The sequence below is a fragment of the Orcinus orca genome, chromosome 2, assembly GCF_937001465.1.
Source record: "Orcinus orca chromosome 2, mOrcOrc1.1, whole genome shotgun sequence".
In the NCBI taxonomy this organism is placed as follows: domain Eukaryota; kingdom Metazoa; phylum Chordata; class Mammalia; order Artiodactyla; family Delphinidae; genus Orcinus; species Orcinus orca.
This window is the reverse complement of record NC_064560.1, coordinates 133,924,447-133,948,633: the sequence shown is the minus strand read 5'-3', so window position 1 is coordinate 133,948,633 and position 24,187 is coordinate 133,924,447. Positions and strand designations below refer to the sequence as shown.

Sequence of the window (24,187 nt, the reverse complement as noted above, 5' to 3'; positions counted from 1 at the left end):
ATATGACATGTCTTCTGAGCCTACAATTTCAATACTTATTTTTCCATAGTTGTGAAATTTACAAACTATGTGCTATCACTAAAATCCCTCTACTAACCTACACAGAATTATATTGTCATCTTTTAATTTTTAACTTTTTCAGCTTAGTAAGATACAATGTGTTAAAACTGTTACACTCCCTGAACACACACAGTTTCAGACTGTAAGGATACTTAATTACTGTTCTGCACCTAGAATTGCAGATACAGAGACAAAGAAGATGGGAGCGCTCAGTCTAGTGCTATTTTGTTTAGAACTAAACTGCACTGAGGAAGAAGCACTCTACTGGGGGAAGTCTAGGAAAGTATGTGAAACCCACTGGATAAAATTTTAAGGAGAAATAAAAAAGGTCAATGGCTAAATATGCATAAACATGACAGAGGATAGATTTGGAGAATTGTGGTAGTATGACAGAACATCACAGGTTGGAAAAAAATGGTGGAAAATTATGAAGATGATTCTTTTTTTTTTTTTTTTTTTTTTTTTGCGGTACGTGGGCCTCTCACTGCTGTGGCCTCTCCCGTTGCAGAGCACAGGCTCCGGACGCGCAGGCTCAGCGGACATGGCTCAGGGGCCTAGTTGCTCCGCGGCATGTGGGATCTTCCCGGACCGGGGCACGAACCCGTGTCCCCTGCATCGGCAGGCGGACTCTCAACCAACGTGCCACCAGGGAAGCCCCCATGAAGATGATTCTTAAAAAGAGAGGGTGGAACCAGATTGAGAAGGGTTTTGTAAAAAAAAAAAAGGAAAAGCTAAAAAATTTGAAATATATATGGTAGACAATGGGAAGCCATCAGAGATTTTTATAGAGAAATATTTGGAAGGAGAGATTGCAGATAGAGGCAGGAAGCATTACAATCAATCAATCAGTAAGAGTTATAAATTTTCTAACTAAATCTAGTTTTTGACCCCAGTTCAAACATTTTACTAGCTGTGTGAGAACAAATTTACAGAACCCCTCTTAGCCTCAGTTTTCTTATGTGAAAATTCCAGTACATATCTCAGTGTTATTTGTGAAGATTAATGAGATAATGTATGTAAATACTGCACAATGCTTACTCAATATAATAGGAGATACATGTATCATTTACTATGTGTCACACACTATTCTAAGATTTTAATAAGTACTGATTCATTTGATTCTCCCAACAGCCGTACAAGATAGGTATTGTTATTATCTCCACTATAGTTGAGGGAATCTGAAGCATTGAAAGGTTAAGCAGCTTCCTTAGGGTCAGGCAACTACCAAGTCATGGAGATGAAATTCAAATGCAAGCAATCTGGGTCCAGTTTCTTGCCCTTAACCAACATATTACAATGCCTCTCTAGGAAAGATCAAGTCAGTGTTTTAAAAATTCTGGTCAAGTTTTCTAACCTTCAAGTTAAATTTACAGAACTCCATCCTCCAGACCTATGGGATCAGAATCTCTGAGACCGGAAATACAGGAATCAGCACTTGACAAAACCTACAAGGTAATGTGTGCACAATAAAAGTTGAAACTCACTGACTTAGGTAGATAGAGCAAAAATCCAAAGAAAAGAGTCCAGGTAAGGAAAAGGAACAGATTAAAATGTAGAGACTAACTTTTTTTGGAAATTACCATTTGCTGGTAGCTTATATGAAATAAACAGAACCTTAAGGTTTGAATAAGCAAAGCTTAACAAAGTATAGCTTATATCTTTACTGCAGTCCTACACAAAATGTTTAAATTTTTAACGATAACTACTGAATATTTAAATTTATTTTTCCTGGCTAATAACGAAACAAAAGTTCATTACCAGGGATGGGAGAGTAGGAGTAGCCAGCATGGATGAAGGAATCTTTATTCTGAATATTATTAAGTCCTACTTTTAAAAAGAAATTTATACATTTATATGGTAAGATACCCTGGTGTTAAACTCTTAAAAGAAGCATAAAATATTTGATCCTATAAAGCAACAAAATTACTCTGCAAGTTTTCAATAAGGCAAGATATAAAATTTCTACACACTTAAATGCTCACTTATAGTTTACATGTAGGGTACACATTTAAATTATTCCAGAACGCATGACTTTGTTAGAAGGTTAGAGTTTGATATCTGAGGTAGTTAGTCATTAAAAACAAAACAAAAAACCGAAACAGAGAAAACCCGATGCTGGAAACATTAGTAGAGTACCTTCAAAATGACTCCCTAATAACCCAGTTCAACAATGAATGAAGGGGGTGAAAAGGCAGGTCTGTGGAACTAAAACTCATCCCTATTGTTAGCAAACTAAGACCCCTGTTAATCACCGCTGTTACAACATGTCCAGTTTAAATGAGCAAGAGTCTCGGATTTTTGCGTTACCTGAAAAATGACAACCGTGAAAGAAAAATACCCGGGTTTTGAACACAAAGGATACTCAAGATTTCAGTTTAAATCCCCACCAGGCATTTCAAAGACTGTCAATTCCCTGCGGTCCAGAGTAATAAAGACTACTCCTCTTAGGAGGAACTCGGATCCCTACAGAGCATCTCTTCATTCTAAACCTGCCCCCAACCTTCCATCTTTAATAAAGAAAGATTCTTTTGCTTACGGTAAAGGTTTCTCAATAACTAGTTTTGAAGCTTCAGCGTTCGAAACGAATTAGCGTAAATACTGAACTGCGATTACCAGAAAGTCAGAGATTAAACAAGGTTTAATCTCGGGGGCGGTCTGGCTTCTGAATCGTCAGTACTCTATAGGGTTGGCATGTATGCACCAACCGTCTGCCCCGACTTCTCAAAGTCCCCACGTCCGGCCCCCCACCCGACACCCCCAAAGGCACTCCGAGGCCCCCGCTATACTGTGCCGCCTCCCGACCCCCTGTGCCATCCGACAATTCCGCTTCTCCCCCTGGAATACTCAGTTCCTTCCCGTCCGCCATCCACTCACCGAGGCGCGCTGGGCAGAAGTTCCAGAGCGGCTGTGTCACTTTTCCCTTCTCGCGCTGCGCCACACGCCATCCGGGAACGGCCCCATCCAACGGCCCACACAATTCAAATTCGTCCACTTCCGCCTGCAACCCGGAAGGAGGGCTCAGCTCCGCCCCCTGAAAGGCGGGGCCCGCGGCGACGCGGGAGTTGGGGAAGGGAGAGGCACCCCCGCGCTTTTATTCCGCGGGGTCTCCTTTCTGCTCGGTCTTTTTCCGTTCTGTTTCTTCTCTCTCTCCCTACTTAGGTCCAGAGAGAAGTGCGGGAGCGGGGTTGGTGTTGCTGCTGGGTGGCTCGTGAGAGGATCCTCTTGTTTCTTAAATGGATCGAGACATGCTGAATTTTCTTCACTTCCAGGAAAGGAGAAAATAAAAGCACTAACCGAGCCCGGACGTTTTTACCCCTCCGCCGTCGCCTAAACACGAGCTACAGCCGGAAGGAAGAAACGAACCCTCCGCATACTTAGTACGGGGTTTCTTTGGGTCTCCAGAGACCTGTCGCGGCACAGTCAGGACTTTTAACCTCTTTCCTTCCCCCGTTTGAGGGAAACAAAAAGCCAAGTGCGCCAATCACCTTATTCCAGCAACAGATTGAAAATGGAGTGGTCGGAAAAGTTCCTGGTCCCAAATAACATTTTTGAGGATAAGTGTTAGAAAGCGACAAATTTTTTTTCCCCCTCTGACAGACCATTTTACAAGATTACTATGTGGTTGTCCTATGAGATTCTTGGGACAACAGTGTCATTTTCCTTTGTCAAGGACCACACAATGTATCCTTGATCCGAAAAGTCTACAGAAAGGAAAGGAAGGACAACATGTTGTTAGGCAAAAACAAACGAACAAAAAAACCCTCTCTAACCCTGATCTTGACGTTACCACCAGATCATCCTCACATCTAAAAGCATTGATTGACCTAAACTGATCAGTTCAAACCAAGCCATAACACAACATCTTCAGATTCTATCAAACTGAAATTTGAAAGATTCACTAGATTTCTGGGAATTTATTTTATAGATAATCTGACATAAGGGTGTGTAAAGCTATTAAGTGATGTACTGTTTTTAACAGTGGAAAGTAGAAAATAACCTACGTGTTTACCAATAAGGAAATGATTAAATACTGTAAGTTATGATAATTTAGTAGCTGATATACTGACACTGCAGGCACTAAAAATAATGATGTAGATCAGTAGGTACTCAATTGAAAATCAGCTTCAGAAAGACTATACATATATATATATATATGTATATAGCATCCTTTTAAAGTATGTGTATGTGTATGGCATACAAAATTTGGATACATAAACTGTAAAATGTTACCTGTGGGAGTCAGATTGGTGAATGGGGATGGGAAGAAACTTTTGCTTTATAACCAGCTGAATTTTTAAAATAAGCATGTTTTACTCTTGCAATTTTAATTGCTTTTAAAAGATTGCTAGAAATTGAGTATATTCTAGATGAAGAATCACGTTTAATAAATGTGGAAATGTATAATGTTTGAATAATCTGTGTCCATTCATTCATTCATCAATTCATTCAGCAGTTATATAGTAATGGTTTGACCACACATTTTGTCATTCATAATATGCTGTATTATTTAATGTCCCACATTTTTAATACTGCCCCATTAAATATATTGCTGTTTCAAGTTCCTTGAAGGCAGAAACTATGTCATATATTTTCCTATATTTTTCATAATTCTTGGCACCTTCCCACCATTAAGTTCCATCCTTCACAGGAATTAAATTCTCAAGTTAATCTGCAAGCAAAAGTTAAATGTGGGCTTCCTTGGTGGCGCAGTGGTTGAGAGTCCGCCTGCCGATACAGGGGACACGGCTTCGTGCCCCGGTCCAGGAGGATCCCACATGCCGCCGAGCGGCTGGGCCCGTGAGCCGTGGCCGCTGAGCCTGCGCATCCGGAGCCTGTGCTCCGCAACGGGAGAGGCCACAACAGTGAGAGGCCCGCGTACTGCAAAAACAAAACAAAACAAAAAAAAGTTAAATGTACTCAGGGAATTCCCTGGTGGTCCAGACTGGGAGCTTTCACTGCCATGGCCAGGGTTCAATCCCTGGTCGGGGAACTAACATCCTGCTAGCTGCACAGTGCAGCCAAAAAAAAAAAAAAAAGTTAAATGTACTCAAATTGCCCTTGAAAAACTCCCCCAAACAATCATAAAAATATGTATAGTATATATAGATAGAATAGATAGATACATGATTTTTTTTAAATTTTTATTTATTTTATTTTTGGCTGTGTTGGGTCTTTGTTGCTGCGCACGGGCTTTCCCCTGGTTGCGGCAAGCGGAGGCTACTCTTCATTGTGGTGCGCGGGCTTCTCATGCGGTGGCTTCTCTTGTTGTGGAGCACGGGCTCTAGGCGCGCTGGCTTCAGTAGTTGTGACACGTGGGCTCAGAAATTGTGGCTCGCGGGCTCTAGAGCACAGACTCAGTAGTTGTGGCACACGGGCTTCGTTGCTCCACGGCATGTGGGATCTTCCCTGCCCAGGGCTCGAACCCATGTGCCCTGCCTTGGCAGGCGGATTCTTAACCACTGCGCCACCAGGGAAGCCCTAGGTATATGATTTTTAAAATGTGACTATATAAGCAGGTTTTGTTTTGGTTTTTTTTTAATGTTTGTCCTCTTTTTTTTTTAGTCAGTCCTTCTTTAGGACCCTTAATGAATTCTTTAGTTTCTTCCACCAAAATGTTGACAAAGTTATCATCACCCAGCAGCCCTGCCATCAATCAGTCTAATGAGATTAATTTCTCCTCAGCAATAGAGAGTGCCTTAAAGTCATTGACATATTTTTCTCGTAGGACTGGTCAGGCTTAATGTATAAATTGCCTAGGGCTAGTGTTTATTGAATGGAATATCAAGTTATTTGCATATTTAAACTGTTATTCCCTTTTTTACTGAGAATGAGTGCAGGTGAATTTGAATACAATCAGTATTCAAGTAATGTGACAGTATTTCATGAACAAAGAAGATCTGCAATAAATACCCACTGACTATTTCAAGGAGCCTGAGTAAATCCAGACTTAAGAACTTTTAAGATCTTAAGATCCCACATGCCGCGAAGCGGCTGGGCCCGTGAGCCATGGCCACTGAGCCTGTGCATCCGGAAAAAAATAATAAATAAATAAATAAATAAAATAAAATAAAATAAAAGGGAGCATTCAAAAAGTCTAATTAGCAGCCTAGTCAGGTTCTCATGATACTTGACCTAGAAATGGAATGTGGGTGTGTGTTGGGAGGGGGGAGGGGGCCAGGGAGGGGGCTGTTGGTAGATGTTGAGGAAGTGAGCAAACATGTAAAAACACTTTTATGTTTCCCACTTTTGCTTTCACACATCTTTCTTCAATATCTTTTAATATATCATTATAGACTTAAGTCTAATGTCAATATACTGCCTTACAAAAAAGTACTTCTTTTGGAGGCTATGCAAGGGGAGCAACAAATAGCTTCCCTACTCCCTCCTACTCCTGTCCCTTACATGCCAGTTTTTCTCTGTTCCACTTACTAGTCTACTATGTGCAATGGCGCTAAAACATCTAAAGGACAGGGGTAAAAACAATAGGTAGGCAAGGTGACTGTTTCTCCTTTCAGGAACTCTAGAATAGAGTCCATCTAGTCTCTCCTCAGCAATTCTTTAGACCATCACTGCCCAATACGAGTGTTAGCCACATATATAGTTTGCAATTTTCTAGTAGTCATATTTAAAAAAATTGAAAGAAATAGGTGAAGTTAATTGAAGTAATATACTTTATTTAACCCAATATGTCTATAATGTTATCATTTTAACATGCAATCAAATAGATTATTGAGACATTTTACATTTTTTTGTACTAAGTCTTGAAATTGGTATATATTTTACATTTATAGCCCATCTCAATTTGTACTAGCCGCATTTCAAGTGTTCATTAGCCACACATGGGTAATGGCTACCATACTGGTCAGCACAGTTTAAAATATGTCACAATTTTTCCCTTCTAAGAATACAGGCTACCATGGGACTCTGTTCCCAAAATTCTATTTCACCAACTTCTAACAAACATTTGAAAGCATGAAATAGAAGTAATTATCTTTCCCCCAACTTTAATTATTCCTACTCTACCATGATCTTGTCACTGCTTCCATATTTACCTCAGATTTGTTTTTTTCACTTCCTCCTCTAATGAATTTTTTTCTTACCCTCTCTATTCTCACTCTCCTTGTCTATTTCTTAAGCTTTCTTCTCTATTTCTCAGCAAAGTATTTGAATACTTTGGAATATATTTAACATCTATAATTATGGCATTAGTGCTACAGAGTTTTCATCCCACGGTTGCAAAACAAATTAGTGGATTTAACTGATCACCTCGTGAACAGGTCATAATGAGAATACTGTACAAAATAAGCATATGACCATTATTAGTGTATGGCTCCATGATCAAGAAGTATTTGTCAAGCATATTCTATGCTATCAGCAGTGTTAATAAATTTCTGAATGGAGTTTTCACAGTGTATACTAAAATGTTCCTTATATTAGTTTGCCTGACCAGTATTTTTACATCAATTTTGAACTTGAATCAAAATAGATTTTAGGGGGCTTCCCTGGTGGCGCAGTGGTTGAGGGTCTGCCTGCCAATGCAGGGATGTGGGTTCGTGCCCCGGGCTGGGAGGATGCCGCATGTCGTGGAGCGGCTGGGCCTGTGAGCCATGGCTGCTGGGCTTGCGCGTCCAGAGCCTGTGCTCCGCGACGGGAGAGGCCACAGCAGCGAGAGGCCCGCATACCGCAAAAAAAAAAAAAAAAAAAGATTTTAGGAAACGTGGGTTGTTGTTTGCTACCAAACAGAATTCTTTTTCTCAATGTCCCATTCACATGAATGTTTTGATCTAAATTTTTAATCTAACCCTGGTTCAGTGTCTTTTAAATCAAACACACCACCTCCTGGCAGCAGGAAGCACCACCCAAAACATCAATTTCAGGTCTCTTGTTTCAGGGTTGTTTGGATAATAAGCAGGTTTATTAACAGCAGTGTTTGGAATGATACCGTTCCTGCTGGGTAACTACATGATTTTTAGCAAAAAGGGCTCAAAGATTGCCTGTAGCCAATGTGAAACATGGTGTTCCAATATAGGTCTAAGGTATGATATGTTTATGTTAACTTTCCTCCTCTCCACGTTGGTGTTTCAAACAAATGATTGTCCGGATTGCTTTTCTTAATTGCTGTCTTTTGGCCTGAAGTGTTTACACAGAAATCAGAGCCTCTTTCCAGTTAAGAGTAACTCCAAATGTAAGCATACACGTTGGTAATGCCACCCAGAAAAAAAATCAAGTCATGAACAACATGTTTGAAGTGAATCTTAAAAATTCTTGGATACAATTGCTGGCAATCAAAACTGTTTTCAGTTTATTTTGTGTACTTTGATTTTTTAATCCTGCCAGAATACTCTAGGAAAATGACTTCTCAAGTGTGTCGATAAAGTGATTCAGCTATAATGAGCCCGATTCTCACCAGCATATCCTGATGAAGGTGGAAAAAGACCAAATTCTCACAAAAGTCCAGGACATAGAATTACCATTTAGGAAGCAGGCAATTGCTTAAAGTTTGGCTTAGACCTTTATGGCTGTTCTTTAGGGAAAATTCTTCAAGGACACCAGAGTACAATGTTAAGAGCCTGGACTTTAGATCTAGACAGGCTGGGATTTAAATGCTAACAGTATTACCTGCAAGCTAAGTATGAAGAACCCAACCTGACCCTCTGAGCATCACTATTGGTTAAAAAAAATGTAAATCATAATAACTACCTCACAGGTTTGTTGTGAACTTTATTTTTTTTAATTTTTATTGAAATACAGTTGATTTACAATATCGTGTTAGTTTCAGGTGTACAGCACAGTGATTCAGTTATACGTACATACACACACACACACGTATATATATTCCTTTTCAGATTCTTTTCCCTTACAGGTTATTACAAAATACTGAGTATAGTTCCCTGTGCTATACAGTAGGTCCTTACTGGTTATCGATTCTATATATAGTAGTGTGTATATTTTAATCCCAAACTTCTAATTTATCCCTCCCCCACCTTTTCCCTTTGGTAACTGTAAATTTGTATTCTATGTCTGTCAGTCTGTTTCTGTTTTGTAAATAAGTTTATTTGTATCATATTTTAGATTCCACATATAAGCTATATCATATGATATTTGTCTTTGTCTGACCTACTTCACTTAGTGTGATAATCTCTAGTTCCATCCATGTTGTTGCAAATGGCATTATTTCATTCTTTTTTATGAACAATGTTGTGAACTTTAAATGAGAGAATATTTTTAATGATACTTATGATTAGGCAAAACATACAGTCAACTTACCCTTCCTTCTCCCCTTGGTGGCATGTGGCATTCCACGTCCAGTTCCTTTCGGCTGGTGGTCCACTTTAGAGTCACCCAGGACTCTCCTCCCAAGTGGATCTTAGCCTCACTCCTTTCTTCTTCCCTTCAGTGCCTACAGTAAATTCCTCAGTGACTCACTCTCTACTTTCCACCTTTGCAGCTAACCTGAAAATTTTAATCACGTTCATATACAGAGCTAATAATAGATTAGCTTTAACAAGCTATATCTGCAGCTCAAGTAGATAGTGAGAATTTGGGGGAGTCAGATGTTATGTTTGCTACGTCCTCCTCTTTTCACTAATTTCAGTTTGCAACTCTAGTATTTCAGAAGTGGCTTGTGTCTTCTTTGATATTTGTACAGTAACAGATATTAAATTTCAGTATGTGGACAGTGATCATAAATGTCAATCAGATTTCTTGTAAATGTAAACTAACAAAAGGAAATTGGAAAAGAGAAAGGGAACTAACATTTGTTCAATACTCTCTGTATTCCAAACACTGTGCTAAAACTATCCAAAAGTTGATTTACATAATCCTGACTAATATAATAGGTGATGAAACCAGGATTTAATTTGACTAAGTAATTTGCCCAAGGCCACAGTAGGCAGAACTGATATTTTAATTCCAGCTTGTTTGTATATAAAGCCTGCTCTTTTTCCTTCACAATATTTTGATTCATACATCCTGAGTAGTTCAGTTTTAGTTTTTTGAGGAAGCCCCATACGGTTTCCATAGGGGCTGAAACAGTTTACATTCCCACCACAGTGTAAGAGGTTCCCGTTTCTACATATCCTCGCCAACATTTATTATTTGTGGTCTTTTTGATGATAGCCATTCTGACAGATGTGAGGTGATATCTCTTTGTGGTTTTTTTTTTTTTTTTTTTTTTTTTTTTTTTTTGCGGTGCGTGGGCCTCTCACTGTTGTGGCCTCTCCCGCCGCGGAGTACAGGCTCCGGACGCGCAGGCTCAGCGGCCATGGCCCACGGGCCCAGCTGCTCCGCAGCATGTGGGATCCTCCCGGACTGGGGCATGAACCTGCGTCCCCTGCATCGGCAGGCGGACTGCCAACCACTGCGCCACCAGGGAAGCCCCTCTTTGTGGTTTTGATTGCACTTCTCTGATGATAGAGATGTTGTGCATCATTGCGTGTGCCTATTGGCCGTTTGTATGTCCTCTTTGTCTATTCAGGTCTTCTACCCATATTTAAATCAGGTTGTTTAATTTTTTTATATTGAGTTGTTTATATATTTTGTATATTAACCCTTTATTGGTCATATCATTTGCAAATATTTTCTCCCATTCAGTAGGTTGTCTTTTCATTTGTTTCCTTTGTTGAGCAAAAGCTTTTATGTTTAATTAGGTCCCATTTGTTTATTTTTGTTTTTGTTTCCTTTGCCTTAGGAGACAGACCCAAAAATATTGCTACGATTTATGTCAGAGTGTTATGCCTATATTTTCTTCCAGGAATTTTATGGTTTCCAGTCTTACATTTAGGTCTTTAATCCATTTTGAGTTTATATTTGCAAATGGTGTGAGAAAACGTTCTAATCTCATTCTTTCACATGTAGCTGTCCAGTTTTCCCAGTGCCACTTATTGAAGGGACTATATTTCCCCACTCTATATTTTTGCTTTCTTTGTTGTAGGTTAACTGACCATAAGCAAGTGGGTTTATTTCTGGGCTCTCTATGTTCTACTGGTTTATGTTCTACTGGTCTATGTGTCTGTTTTGGTGTCAGTACCATACTGTTTTGATTACTGTAGCTTTGTAGTCTAGTTTGAAATCAGGAAGCAAGATGCCACCAGTTGTGTTCTTCTTTCTCAAGATTGTTTTGGCTATTCAGGGTCTTTTGTTTCCATACAAATTTTAGAATTATTTGTTCTTCTTCTGTGAAAAATGCCATTGGTATTTTGATAAGCATTACACTGAATCTGTAGATTGCCTTGGATGTTAAAGTACCCTAATATTATTGTGTTACTGTCAATTTCTCCCTTTATGTCTGTTAATATTTGCTTTGTGCATTTAGGTGCTCCTATGTTGGGTGCATATATATTTACAATTGTTATATCTTCTTCTTGTATTGATCCCTTGATCATTATGTAATGCCCTTCTTTGTCTCTTGTTACAGTCTTTGTTTTAAAGTCTGTTTTGTCTATATAAGTATTGCTACTGTGGCTTTCTTTTTGTTTCCATTTTCATGGAAAACCTTATTCCATCCCCTCATTTTCAGTCTGTGTGTGTCTTTAGATTTGAAGTGAGCTTCTTGTAGGCAGCATGTATATAGATCTTGTTTTTGTATCCATTCAGCCACTCTGTGGTTTTGATTGGAGCATTAATCCGTTTACAATTAAAGTAATTATTGATAGGTATAAACTTATTGCCATTTTGTTAATTGTTTTTGTAGTCCTTTTTTGCTCCTTTCTTCTTTTGTTCTCTTCCCTCGTGATTTCATGACTATCATTAGTGTTATGTTTGGATTCCTTTCTCTTTTTTGTGCTTGTATCTATTGCAGATTTTTGGTTTGTGGTTACCATGAGGTGTATAAATAGCAATCTATATATAGGTAAAAGCATTATTAATATTAGTACAGAGAAGATTTCAGTACCAGGTTAGAGCAATTCTTAAAATGTGGTCCATGAGATCAAACCATTTACATAATAACGCTAAGACTTTTTGCTTCTTTTCACTTGAATTTTGTCATAAGTGTACAGTCGAGTTTTCTGGAGGCTACCTGTGGTGTAATATTGTGACAGATTGAATGCAATAACTGATATAAGGATCTAATTATTTTTATTAAGTCATACATTAATGCATAAATATAAAACAATGTCATGCTTCTCACTAAATTATTTTTGTTCTGGAAGATAAAAATATTTATATTAATGTAATGGGTTTACTACTATTATTAAATGAATTAAATACCCATTTTAAAATTTCTAATATGGTAAATGTCATTAGGTGTAAACCACATAAACAAAAAACTTTTGGGGCCCCCAGTTTACGAAAGCAAAAAGAAATCTAAAAAGTTTGAGAGCTGAAGAATTACATAATATCTAAAGCATAATTTCTAGGCTTTCGATTTTTAGGGCCAATAAACACAAGCTAAAAAGAAAGTCTTTCCCAAATTTTGAGAGCCAACACTCCTTATTTTTCCAAGTGTTATGAGCTTCCTAGGGCTGCGGTTCACAAAGTACCATACACTGAGTGGCTCAGATGACAGAAATTAATTGTCTTACAGTTCTGGTAGCTAGAAATCTGAAATCAAGGTGTTGCCAGAGTTGGTTTCTTCTGAGGGCTGTGAGGAAGAATCTTTTCTATGACTATACCCCTTTTTCTGGTGATTTGTTGGCTCTCTTTGCATTCCTTGGTTTGTGAAAGCACCTCTGCTTCATCTTCAAATGGCATTCTCCCTGTGTGCTTGTTTGTGTCCAAATTTCCCCTTTTTATAAGGACGCTTGGTATGTTGGATCTGGCCCCACACGAATGATCTCATTTTAATTTGATTACCTCTGTAAAGATCCTAGCTCCAAATGAAGTCACATTCTGAGGTATGGGGAGTTAGGACTCCAACACACCATTCTGGGGGGCATATGATTCCACCCATAACACCAAGTAAGAACATTAAGAAACTTCTTCCATCATTATCAGGAGCATATTTTTTACAAAATATAGGGTATTTTACCATCAAAAAAGTTGTAAAGAATTAAGAAGACCACACTTCGATATGCTTATCATTTAGCAGAAATTCAATTTGGTGAAATCATATTTTATAAGAGAATTAGGTTTTAAATTTAGCACAGAAGGTTAAGATTAAGTATCGTAAACATTATTCTAAAAAATTCCCATTAATTCCCAAGTACAGTAATATGAGTATATAAATGAACAATGTATACAGTAGTCAGCTCCCCTATTTGCTGGGCCTATTCTAGGCATTGTAGATTCAGAATGAACAAGCAAGGCAAGGCCTCTACTGTCATGGATACATAATAGTGAAAGAGAAAGACTATGCTCAAACTGTTGAAAGGCTCTCGTCAAATATTGCGAAACAACTTGTTGATAGGACAAAACTGGATTTATTTTTACCATAGTAAGGGAGGGCAAAACCTTGACTGAGTCTTCATTCCATCTCCACAGGAAGAGAGCAAGAGGTTTTAGAGATGTGTTAAAGGAGGTCTTTCAGACTTCCCTGGTGGTCCAGCAGTTAAGACTCCGTGCTCCCAACGCAGGGGCCCCAGGTTTGATACCTGGTCAGGGAACTAGATTACACGTGCCACAACTAAAAGATTCCGCACGTCACAAGGAAGAACCTGCAGGCTGCAACTGAGACCTGGCACAGCCAAATAAATAAATAAATAAATAAATAAATATTAAAACAACAAAAAAGGAGGTTTTTTAATGGAGATGAGGAGACTTGGTTAAGATTCGGTAAGGATCATAATGTAACAGTTTAAGACTGGTGGATAAAGCAAGGCGATGATGTTGGAGCAAGGGTTTCAAATAGATTTGGTGGGTTAATAGTTATTTGATGCTATCTACTGAAAATTTGAAGAGTTTGATTTCACTTAGATGTATTTTTCTGGCAAGTTTCTGAAACAAAATTAAAGTCATTTGTAATATTTGTCTTCCTGGGCAAGAGATGCCTGAAATTGTAAAATCAAGTTGAAGAAGACAGTGGAAAAGTTAAGTTATATTAGTGAAGTCTTATTAATGTAGACAGTAAGCTGGGTAGACGGTTCCTGTTCTCAATATCCCCCCCTTGTGGTCATTTTCAGTCTAAGCTGAAGGGAAGAGCATTCACATTTGAGGACAAATCAGTCCACACTTTCCACTCTATTTGAGGTGTCATGCATGCAAATTAGGTTTCTGCTGTGATTTTGGTTTTTCAATCTCCATAAATACCTGGGTTCCCTGTTGTTTTTGTTTTGTTTTAGCATGATTATTTATTGAATCATTTGATGACACATTGGCTATGCAGCATCATTTAACACATTGCAGACAACACATATGAACTCTACATCACGGACAAACACATGATCAGTGCTTGAAGTCCACTTCTCATCAAGAATCAAAAGTGCCACAGTTAACCCAAGAGACTAGATCTCATCCCTAATGTGAAGATATCACAGATTTGTATGTTTATTTCCTTGATCATTTTTGTAATGTTAAAGATTCAGGAGGTATCTGTAAGCATGTAAGCACAACATTCTTCCCTTAAAACAGCACTTGTTTCCCCTTGAGAGGCCAATATCATATCTGTGTGGCTCTATTCTGAAGTACTGCCTGTCCAATTTTATGAACCTCTCAAGTGAGGAGTTCAATAGTCCAGATGGCATTGTCTAACACTTTCACTATTCTCCAACTCATAGCATGTAAAATCCTCCCAATTCTCTGGCCTTTTTTAAAGCACATATTCAAGGGAATTGAGGTGAAAAGAAAGCAGTCCAGAATTCCTCTTGATTAGGTAGGGTTTGGATCTCAAATTAAGCCCCAGTTTTTCTCTTCATTTAATTGTTATCTAAAGATTTCCTTTTCCAAGAGGCAGTATTGATGTCTAAAATGAACCCCAAATGATGTCTGACATCATTTTACCAAGGTACAATGCCTGTCCATTTATTAGGTAAAAGCCCATAGGCTTCTGTACCACAAACCCTATACCAGTCATTGAGGGCCACTTGATGATCTGTCTTCTGGCAAAATACCCAGAAGAACTGTCAAATACTGTGGTAACATTTTGGCATCACTCATGGTCTGGTACCAAGCAATGCTATTTGTTTTGTAGTGCTAAGATGCTGAGATAGATCTAAAGCAAAAAAGAGGTAGTAGACTCCTTGCTCCTAGAGCTCTTTGAAGTTCTTTTTCTGTAAACAATTGACTACAAAAGCTAACTCCTATGAAAGCACCCCAATTGTTTCAGCAAAGATACAAACCTCCATTCCTATCATAGGGACAGTATGATGGGGGATTTTAGATTTATGGCTGTCTGGCCTATTATGTTGTTTACCATGTAAATATTCACATAATGATTGAGTCCAGTTGCCCAGGAAACCAACTGATTCATTACAATAAACTGGTGCCAAGGAAAGCTGAGTGTCTCGCAAAGGAAAATGCATACAAACCTAAGAGTCAGGAAGATTGTATACTTTAGTCAATTCACGAGTAAATTGCAGCCAGGTGTTAGATTCATACCAAGTGACTAAACGCACAGAAACTAATATTAAGAAGAAGGGCTTTAAAGAAAAATAAAAGGCATTTAGATAGAAAAGAAAGAAGTAAAACTTTGTTTGCAGATGACATGATTGCCTAAAGTTCTGAAGGCATCTATAAATAAGCAACTAGAGCTCATACATGACTTTAACAAGATCTTTGCACATAAGATCCGTACACAAAAATGAATTGTATTTTTATATACTAGCAACAAATAATTAGAAATTTAAACTTATAAAATTACCTAGGTTAGGCAATGATTTCTTAGATTCAACATCAAAGCATAAAAGAAAAATTTGATAAACTGAACTTCATCATTATTAAAAACATTTGCACTTCAAAGAATACCACAAGAAAGGTAAAAGACAAGCCCACAAACTAGAATAAAATATTTATAAATCATATAATTTGATAAGGGACTTGTATCCAGAATATATTAAGAACTTATAACTCAACAATAAAAAGACAAACCAACTAAAAGATGGACAAAAGAGTTGAACAGTTCTCCAAAGAAGATACACAAATGGCCAATAAGCTCATGAAAGAATGCTCAATATCAGGCAGCAGGGAAATGTTGATTAAAACCACAAAAGATACCACAAGAAATATAGCCACTAGAATAGTGATAATGAAACAAACAAACAAACAAATAGAAAATAACAAGTGTTGGCAAACGTGGAGAAATGAGAACTCTCATGCATTGCTGGTGGGAATGTAAAATGGTGCAGCTTTTTGGAAAACAGTTTGGCAGTTTCCTACAGTGTTAAACAGAGTTACTGACAATTCTACTCCTAGGAATTTCTGTAAGAGAAGTGAGATTATATGCTCATATAGAAACTTTTACACAAATGTTCATAGCAATATTATTCATAATAGCGAAAAGGTAAAAACAATACAAATGTCCATCAGCTGGTGAATGGATAAACAAAATTTAGTATATCCACACAAAGAACACTATTTAGCAATTAAAAGGAATGAAGCACTGATACATGCTGCAACATGGATGAGCCTCAAAGACATTATCTTTAATGAAAGAAGGTAGACACAAAAGATCACATACTATATGAATCCATTTACATGAAATGTCCAGAATAGGCCAATCTATAGAGACAGAAAGTGATTAGTTGTTGCCTAAGGCTGTCACGAGGAGAGGGAGATTGACTGGGCACAAGGTTTCTTTCTGGAGTGACCAAAACATCCTAAAATTAGATTGTGGCGATTTTTGTACAAGTCTATAAATATAACTGCTACTGCATTATAGATCTAGCAAGGGTGAATTTTACGGTATGTAAATTATATCTCAATAAAGCCACTATACAAATATTGTTTGTAACTTTTATCTTTTTGGATAAGAGTTTCCTGAAAAAATAAACCATGTCAATGAAGATGGAGGAACACAGTTTTGTTAGTGAAGACGGCAGAATAGTAAAGTCATATTTATGTAGACGGTAACTTATGGCTGTATACGGTTTCAATTTTTAAAACCAATAGATATCTTTTAAAATCACAAATGCATTAGATAGTTAAAACAGCAGTGCAAGAATTAAAATATAGTATGTGATAGAGAATGAATGGGTAGCTAGTCTGGATTAAGCAGTCAGAGAAGACTTTTATGAAAAGGTGATATTAAAGCAGAGATAGAAATGATAAAGAAGAGCCAGGCTTGTGAAGATGGAGGTGGGGGTGGGTGGAAGAATGGGAAGAGCATTCCAGCAAAGCTAGTGCAAGTGGGGGTCTCTTTATTAGTCAATATGTCTCTAAAACCCTAAATTAACTCTTCAAAATCCACTCATCTCTCCAGACAGCAGAACAATGCATTTCTCTACTTTGTCAGTGCTTAGCAAACTCTTGAATTTATCAGTCTTTGCTTCTTTTTATTTTAACTTTTAAAATTATCTTTATTTTTAAAAGTAATTCACATGCTGTAAAATTTACTCATGTTAGGTAAACAGTGTAATGACAGTATATTTACAGATTTGCTCAAAAATCACTATAATCCATTTTTTAAGATATTGTGATTTCCTGAAAAGAAACCTTCTAAATAGAGACGCCTCTTTATGCTCTCCTTCTATTTCTTTCCCTCTCTCTCTCATTAACCAAAGGTTGGTAAAAACTCTCTCACTCTTCTGCATTGGCCCACTGACCAGTAGTTAGGAACCACTATTGTACAGCATCTTCCAACACTAAAATTTTATGATTCTCTGACCTATCCATTCTTTCCATGTGCTTTTCTTTCTTTCTTGAACTTCCCAACTTGTTCTCTATCTAGTTGACAGTGTTATCTTTATTACTTTGGGGGAAAACTAAAACTGTAATAGCAGAAATCAATGCAGGTTTTATTATTTTTAAGACTTCAGCTAAGTCTCTTAAGAATAAAATATTAGGGTCCTGAAAGGATAGACGTACATAATTAGTGCCAAATCAAAGATAAGAGACTAAAATATATACAGATATACTTGATCCCTTCCAAGGCCCCTTGCCACCTCCTCAGGACACCTACTTCTGCCCTGAGACTTTGTTGAGGATCCAATTTAATGCACTGAATGAACACTTACCTCTTGTTAACAAAACACCAGTAAGGTCCTTCCTGTATTGGAAGATGGGGTCCTTTACCTCCTAGAGTCCCTCTGGGTGTGATGGTATAGATGGAGAAGCCCTGGTGGAATCAGAGGGAGTCAGAATGGTTGGGAAACTACCCCTGATTCTAATTCATTTAGTAAATATTTATACCAGGCATTCCAGACTCTTAATGTGCTATGACTTTATGACAGTGAAAATTTAGGTGAACAATACACTGTAAAGAATTATAATTTGGTAGATTTTGCAATAAATATACATGAAATTTATTGTTTATAACATTCTGGAATAAAAGTTTCAGTATGTTTCTATTTATTCAAGTAAATTAATGTCAATAGCCCTTGTCAATGTTTTTAAACTGAAAGTAAGCTCTTTAAAAACTATCAAACATTCCACTAAATAAATTCCATAATTCCTCATCTGCCTTTTGAAAATAGTAAAATCAGCAGGAAGGAAGTCCTTGCCAGCATTTATTCAGGTTCCCTCCTGCTTTCCTTCTCTTGCCTCCAATCAACCCATGCTAACTCTTGCTAGCGTTTTGTTTGCAAAAAGAAGATGTAAGTAAAAATTTTCATTGTAGAAGAAATAATAGGCCTATTCCAATAAAAATTCTGATCAGAAGCCAAATACTACACATGGTGTTTTTCAAGGCTCCTAATTTTTTTCCTTGAATATCTGCTCCTATATATTTATTATTATTATTATTATTTTAACATCTTTATTGTAGTACAATTGCTTTACAATGGTGTGTTAGTTTCTGCTGTATAACAAAGTGAATCAGTTATACATATACATACATCCCCATATCTCCTCCCTCTTGCATCTAAGGCTCCTAATATTTTTTTATTAAAAAAATTTTAATACAGCAGGTTCTTAGTAGTCATCAATTTTATACACATCAGTGTATACACGTCAATCCCAATCGCCCAATTCATCACACCACCACCCCTCACACCCCCCCGCCACTTTCCCCCCTTGGTGTCCATACGTTTGTTCTCTACATCTGTGTCTCAATTTCTGCCCTGCAAACTGGTTCATCTGTACCATTTTCTAGGTTCCGCATATATGCGTTAATATATGAAATTTGTTTTTCTCTTTCTGACTTACTTCACTCTGTATGACACTCTCCAGATCCATCCACGTCTAAACAAATGACCCAATTTCATTCTTTTTTATGGCTGAGTAATATTCCACTGTATATATGTACCACATCGTTTTTATCCATTTGTCTGTTGATGGGCATTTAGGTTGCTTCCATGAGCTGGCTATTGTAAATAGTGCTGCAATGAACATTGGGGTGCATGTGTCTTTTTGAATTATGGTTTTCTCTGGGTATATGCCCAGTAGTGGGATTGCTGGCTCATATGGTAATTCTATTTTTAGTTTTTTAAGGAACCTCCATACTGTTCTCCATAGTGGCTGTATCAATTTACAGTCCCACCAACAATGCCAGAGGGTTCCCTTTTCTCCACACCCTCTCCAGCATTTGTTGTTTGTGGATTTTCTGATGATGCCCATTCTAACTGGTATGAGGTGATACCTCACTGTAGTTTTGATTTGCATTTCTCTAATAATTAGTGATGTTGAGCAGCTTTTCATGTGCTTCTTGGCCATCCATATGTCTTCTTTGGAGAAGTGTCTATTTAGGTCTTCTGCCCATTTTTAGATTAGGCTGTTTTTTTAATATTGAGCTGCATGAGCTGTTTATATATTTTGGAGATTAATCCTTTGTGCATTGATTTGTTTGCAAATACTTTCTCCCATTTTGTCTTGTTTATGGTTTCCTTTGCTGTGTAAAAGCTTTTAAGTTTCATTAGGTCCCATTTATTTATTTTTGTTTTTATTTCCATTACTTGAGGAGGTGGATCAAAAAAGATCTTGCTGTGATTTATGTCAAAGAGTGTTCATCTTCTTCCTATGTTTTCCTCTAAGAGTTTTATAGTGTCCGACCTTACATTTAGGACTCTAATCCATTTTGAGTTTCTTTTTGTGTATGGTGTTAGGAAGTGTTCTAATTTCACTCTTTTACATGTAGCTGTCCAGTTTTTCCAGCACCACTTATTGAAGAGACTGTCTTTTCTCCATCGTATATCCTTGTCTCCTTTGTCATAGATTAGTTGACCATAGGTGCATGGGTTTATCTCTGGGCTTTCTATCTTGTTCCATTGATCTATGTTTCTGTTTTTTGTGCCAGTGACATATTGTCTGGATTACTGTAGCTTTGTAGTATAGTCTGAAGTCAGGGAGTCTGATTCCTCCACTCCATTTTTTTCCCTCAAGACCACTTTGGCTATTTTGGGTCTTTTGTGTTTCCATACAAATTTTAAGATTTTTTTGTTCTAGCTCCGTAAAAAATGCCATTGGTAATTTGATAGGGATTTCACTGAATCTGTAGATTGCTTTGGGTAGTATAGTCATTTTCACAATATTGATTCTTCCAATCTAAGAACATGGTATATCTCTCCATCTGTTGGTATCACCTTTAATTTCTTTCATCAGTGTCTTATAGTTTTCTGCATACAGGTCTTTTGTCTCCCTAGGTAGGTTTATTCCTAGGTATTTTATTTTTTTGTTGCAATGGTAAATGGGAGTGTTTCCTTAATTTCTCTTTCATATTTTTCATCATTAGTGTATAGGAATGCAAGAGATTTCTGTGCATTAATTTTGTATCCTGCACCTTTAACAAATTCATTGATTATCTCTAGTAGTTTTTTGGTGGCATCTTTAGGATTCTCTATGTATAGTATCATGTCATCTGCAAACTGACAGGTTTACTGCTTCTGTTCCAATTTGTATTCCTTTTATTTCTTTTTCTTCTCTGGTTGCCGTGGCTAAGACTTCCAAAACTATGTTGAATAATGGTGGTGAGAGTGGACATCCTTGTCTTGTTCCTGATCTTAGAGGAAATGCTTTCAGTTTTTCACCATTGAGAATGATGTTTGCTGTGGGTTTCTTTTATATGGCCTTTATTATGTTGAGGTAGGTTCCCTCTATGCCCACTTTCTGTAGGGTTTTTATCATAAATGGGTGTTGAATTTTGTCAAAAGCTTTTTCTGCATCTATTGAGATGATCATATGGTTTTTATTCTTCAATTTGTTAATATGGTGTATCGCACTGATTGATTTGTGTATATTGAAGAATCCTTGCATCCCTGGGCTAAATCCCACTTGATCATGGTGTATGATCCTTTTAATGTGTTGTTGGATTCTGTTTGCTAGTATTTTGTTGAGGATTTTTGCTTCTATATTCATCAGTGATATTGGTCTGTAATTTTCTTTATTTGTAGTATCTTTGTCTGGTTTTGGTATCAAGGTGATGGTGGCCTCATAGAATGAGTTTGGGAGTGTGTCTTCCTCCTCAATTTTCTGGAAGAGTTTGAGAAGGATGGGTGTTAGTTCTTCTCTAAATGTTTGATAGAATTCCCCTGTGAAGCCATCTGGTCCTGGACTTTTGTTTGTTGGAAGATTTTTTTTTAAATAAATTTATTTATTTGTTTATTTTTGGCTGCGTTGGGTTTTCATTGCTGCGCGCGGGCTTTCTTTAGTTGTGGTGAGCGGGGCTATTCTTCATTGTGGTGTGTGGGCTTCTCATTGCAGTGGCTTCTCTTGTTGTGGCGCATGGGCTCTAGGTGCATGGGCTTCAGTAGTGGTGGCATAAGGGCTCAGTAGTTGTGGCTCGCAGACTCTAGAGCGCAGGCTCTGTAGTCGTGGCACATGTGCTTAGTTGCTCCGCGGCATGTGGGATCTTCCTGCACCAGGGCTCGAACCCTTGTCCCCTGCATTGGTAGGAGGATTCTTAACCAGTGTGCCACCAGGGAAGTCCATGTTGGAAGATTTTTAATCACAGTTTCAATTTCATTACTTGTGATTGATCTGTTCATATTTTCTATTTCTTCCTGGTTCAGTCTTGGAAGGTTATACCTTTGTAAGAATTTGTTCATTTCCTCCAGGTTGTCCATTTTATTGGCATAGAGTTGCTTGTAGTAGTCTCTTAGGATGCTCTGTATTTCTGCGGTGTCTGTTGTAACTTCTCCTTTTTCATTTCTAATTTTATTGATTTGAATCCTCTCCCTCTTTTTCCTGATGAGTCTGGCTAATGGTTTATCAATTTTGTTTGTCTTCTCAATGAACCAGCTTTTAGTTTCATTGATCTTTGCTATCGTTTGCTTTGTTTCTGTTTCATTTATTTCTGCTCTGATCTTTATGATTTCTTTCTTTATTCTAACTTTGGGTTTTGTTTGTTCTTCTTTCTCTAGTTCCTTTAGGTGTAAGGTTAGATTGTTTATTTGAGACTTTTCTTGTTTCTTGAGGTAGGCTTGTATAGATATAAATGTCCCTCTTAGAACTCCTTTTGCTGCATTGCATAGGTTTTGGATCATCATGTTTTCATTGTCATTTGTCTCTAGGTATTTTTTGATTTCCTCTTTGATATCTTCAGTGATCTCTTGGTTATTTAATACCGTATTGTTTACCCTCCATGTGTTTGTGTTTTTTACATTTTTTTCCCTGTAATTCATTTCTGATCTCATAGTGCTGTGGTCAGAAAAGATGCTTGATATGATTTCAATTTTCTTAAATTTACTGAGGATTGATTTGTGACCTAAGATGTGATCTATCCTGGAGAATATTCCATGTGCACTTGAGAAGAAAGTGTAATCTGCTGTTTTTGGATGGAATGTCCTATAAATATCGATGAAATCTATCTGGTCTATTGTGTCATTTAAAGCTTGTGTTTCCTTATTAATTTTCTGTTTGGATGATCTGTCCATTGGTGTAAGTGAGGTGTTAAAGTCCCCCACTGTTAATGTGTTACTGTCAATTTCCTCTTTTACAGCTGTTAGCAGTTGCCTTATGTATTGAGGTGCTCCTCTGTTGGGTGCATATATATTTATAATTGTTATATCTTCTTCTTGGATTGATCGCTTGATCATTATGTGGTGTCCTTCCTTGTCTCTTGTAACATTCTTTATTTTAAAGTCTATTTTATCTGATATGAGTATTGCTACTCCAGCTTTCTTTTGATTTCCATTTGCATGGAATATCTTTTTCCATCCCCTCACTTTCAGTCTGTATGTGTCCCTAGGTCTGAAGTGTGGCTCTTATAGACATCATATAGATGGGTCTTGTTTTTGTATCCATTCAGCAAGCCTGTGTCTTTTGGTGGAGCATTTAATCCATTCACATTTAAGGTAATTATCAATATGTATGTTCCTATTACCATTTTCTTAACTGTTTTGGGTTTGTTTTTGTAGGTCCTTTTCTTCTCTTGTGTTTCCCACTTACAGAAGTTCCTTTAGCATTTGTTGTAGAGCTGGTTTGGTGGCGCTGAATTCTCTTAGCTTTTGCTTGTCTGTGTAGCTTTTGATTTCTTCATCGAATCTGAACGAGATCCTTGCGGGATAGAGCAATCTTGGTTTTAGGTCCTTCCCTTTCATCACTTTAAGTATATCATGCCACTCCCTTCTGGCTTGTAGAGTTTCTGCTGAGAAATCAGCTGTTAACCTTATGGGAGTTCCCTTGTATGTTATTTGTTGTTTTTCTCTTGCTGCTTTCAATAATTTGTCTTTGTCTTTACTTTTTGCCAATTTGATTACTATGTGTCTTGGCGTGTTTCTCCTTGGGTTTATCCTGTATGGGACCCACTGCGCTTCCTGGACTTGGATGGCTATTTCTTTTCCCATGTTAGGGAAGTTTTCGATTATAATCTCTTCAAATATTTTCTCGGGTCCTTTCTCTCTCTCTTCTCCTTTTGGGACCCCTATAATGTGAATGTTGTTGTGTTTAATGTTGTGCCAGAGGTCTCTTAGGCTGTCTTCATTTCTTTTCATTCCTTTTTCTTTATTCTGTTCCGCAGCAGTGAATTCCACCATTCTGTCTTCCATGTCACTTATCCGTTCTTCTGCCTCAGTTATTCTGCTATTGATTCCTTCTAGTGTAGTTTTCATTTCAGTTATTGTATTGTTCATCTCTGTTTGTTTGTTCTTTAATTCTTCTAGGTCTTTGTTAAACATTTCTTGCATCTTCTCGATCTTTGCCTCCATTCTTTTTCTGAGGTCCT

At 37.5% G+C, this 24,187-nt stretch overlaps 1 protein-coding gene across 12 annotated transcripts in view; it reads right to left on the bottom strand.

Annotated features, from left to right (window-relative positions):
* The window catches only part of G2E3 (G2/M-phase specific E3 ubiquitin protein ligase), a 63,184-nt gene extending 60,112 nt beyond the window's left edge, over window positions 1–3,072 (bottom strand). For 3 of the 12 annotated variants that reach the window (XR_004478253.2, XR_004478252.2, XM_033409909.2), the window contains exon 1: window positions 2,935–3,072. Coding sequence is in view for 4 of the 12 variants with exons in the window: in XM_033409909.2 (XP_033265800.1) it covers window positions 2,935–3,005 (71 nt within the window). In the remaining 8 variants the exon portion in view is untranslated. The remainder of the gene's footprint in view (window positions 1–2,934) is intronic. The other 9 variants (XM_004282147.4, XM_033409899.2, XM_033409903.2 and 6 more) reach the window with 5 other exon arrangements.
* Window positions 3,073–24,187: the final 21,115 nt, after the last annotated feature.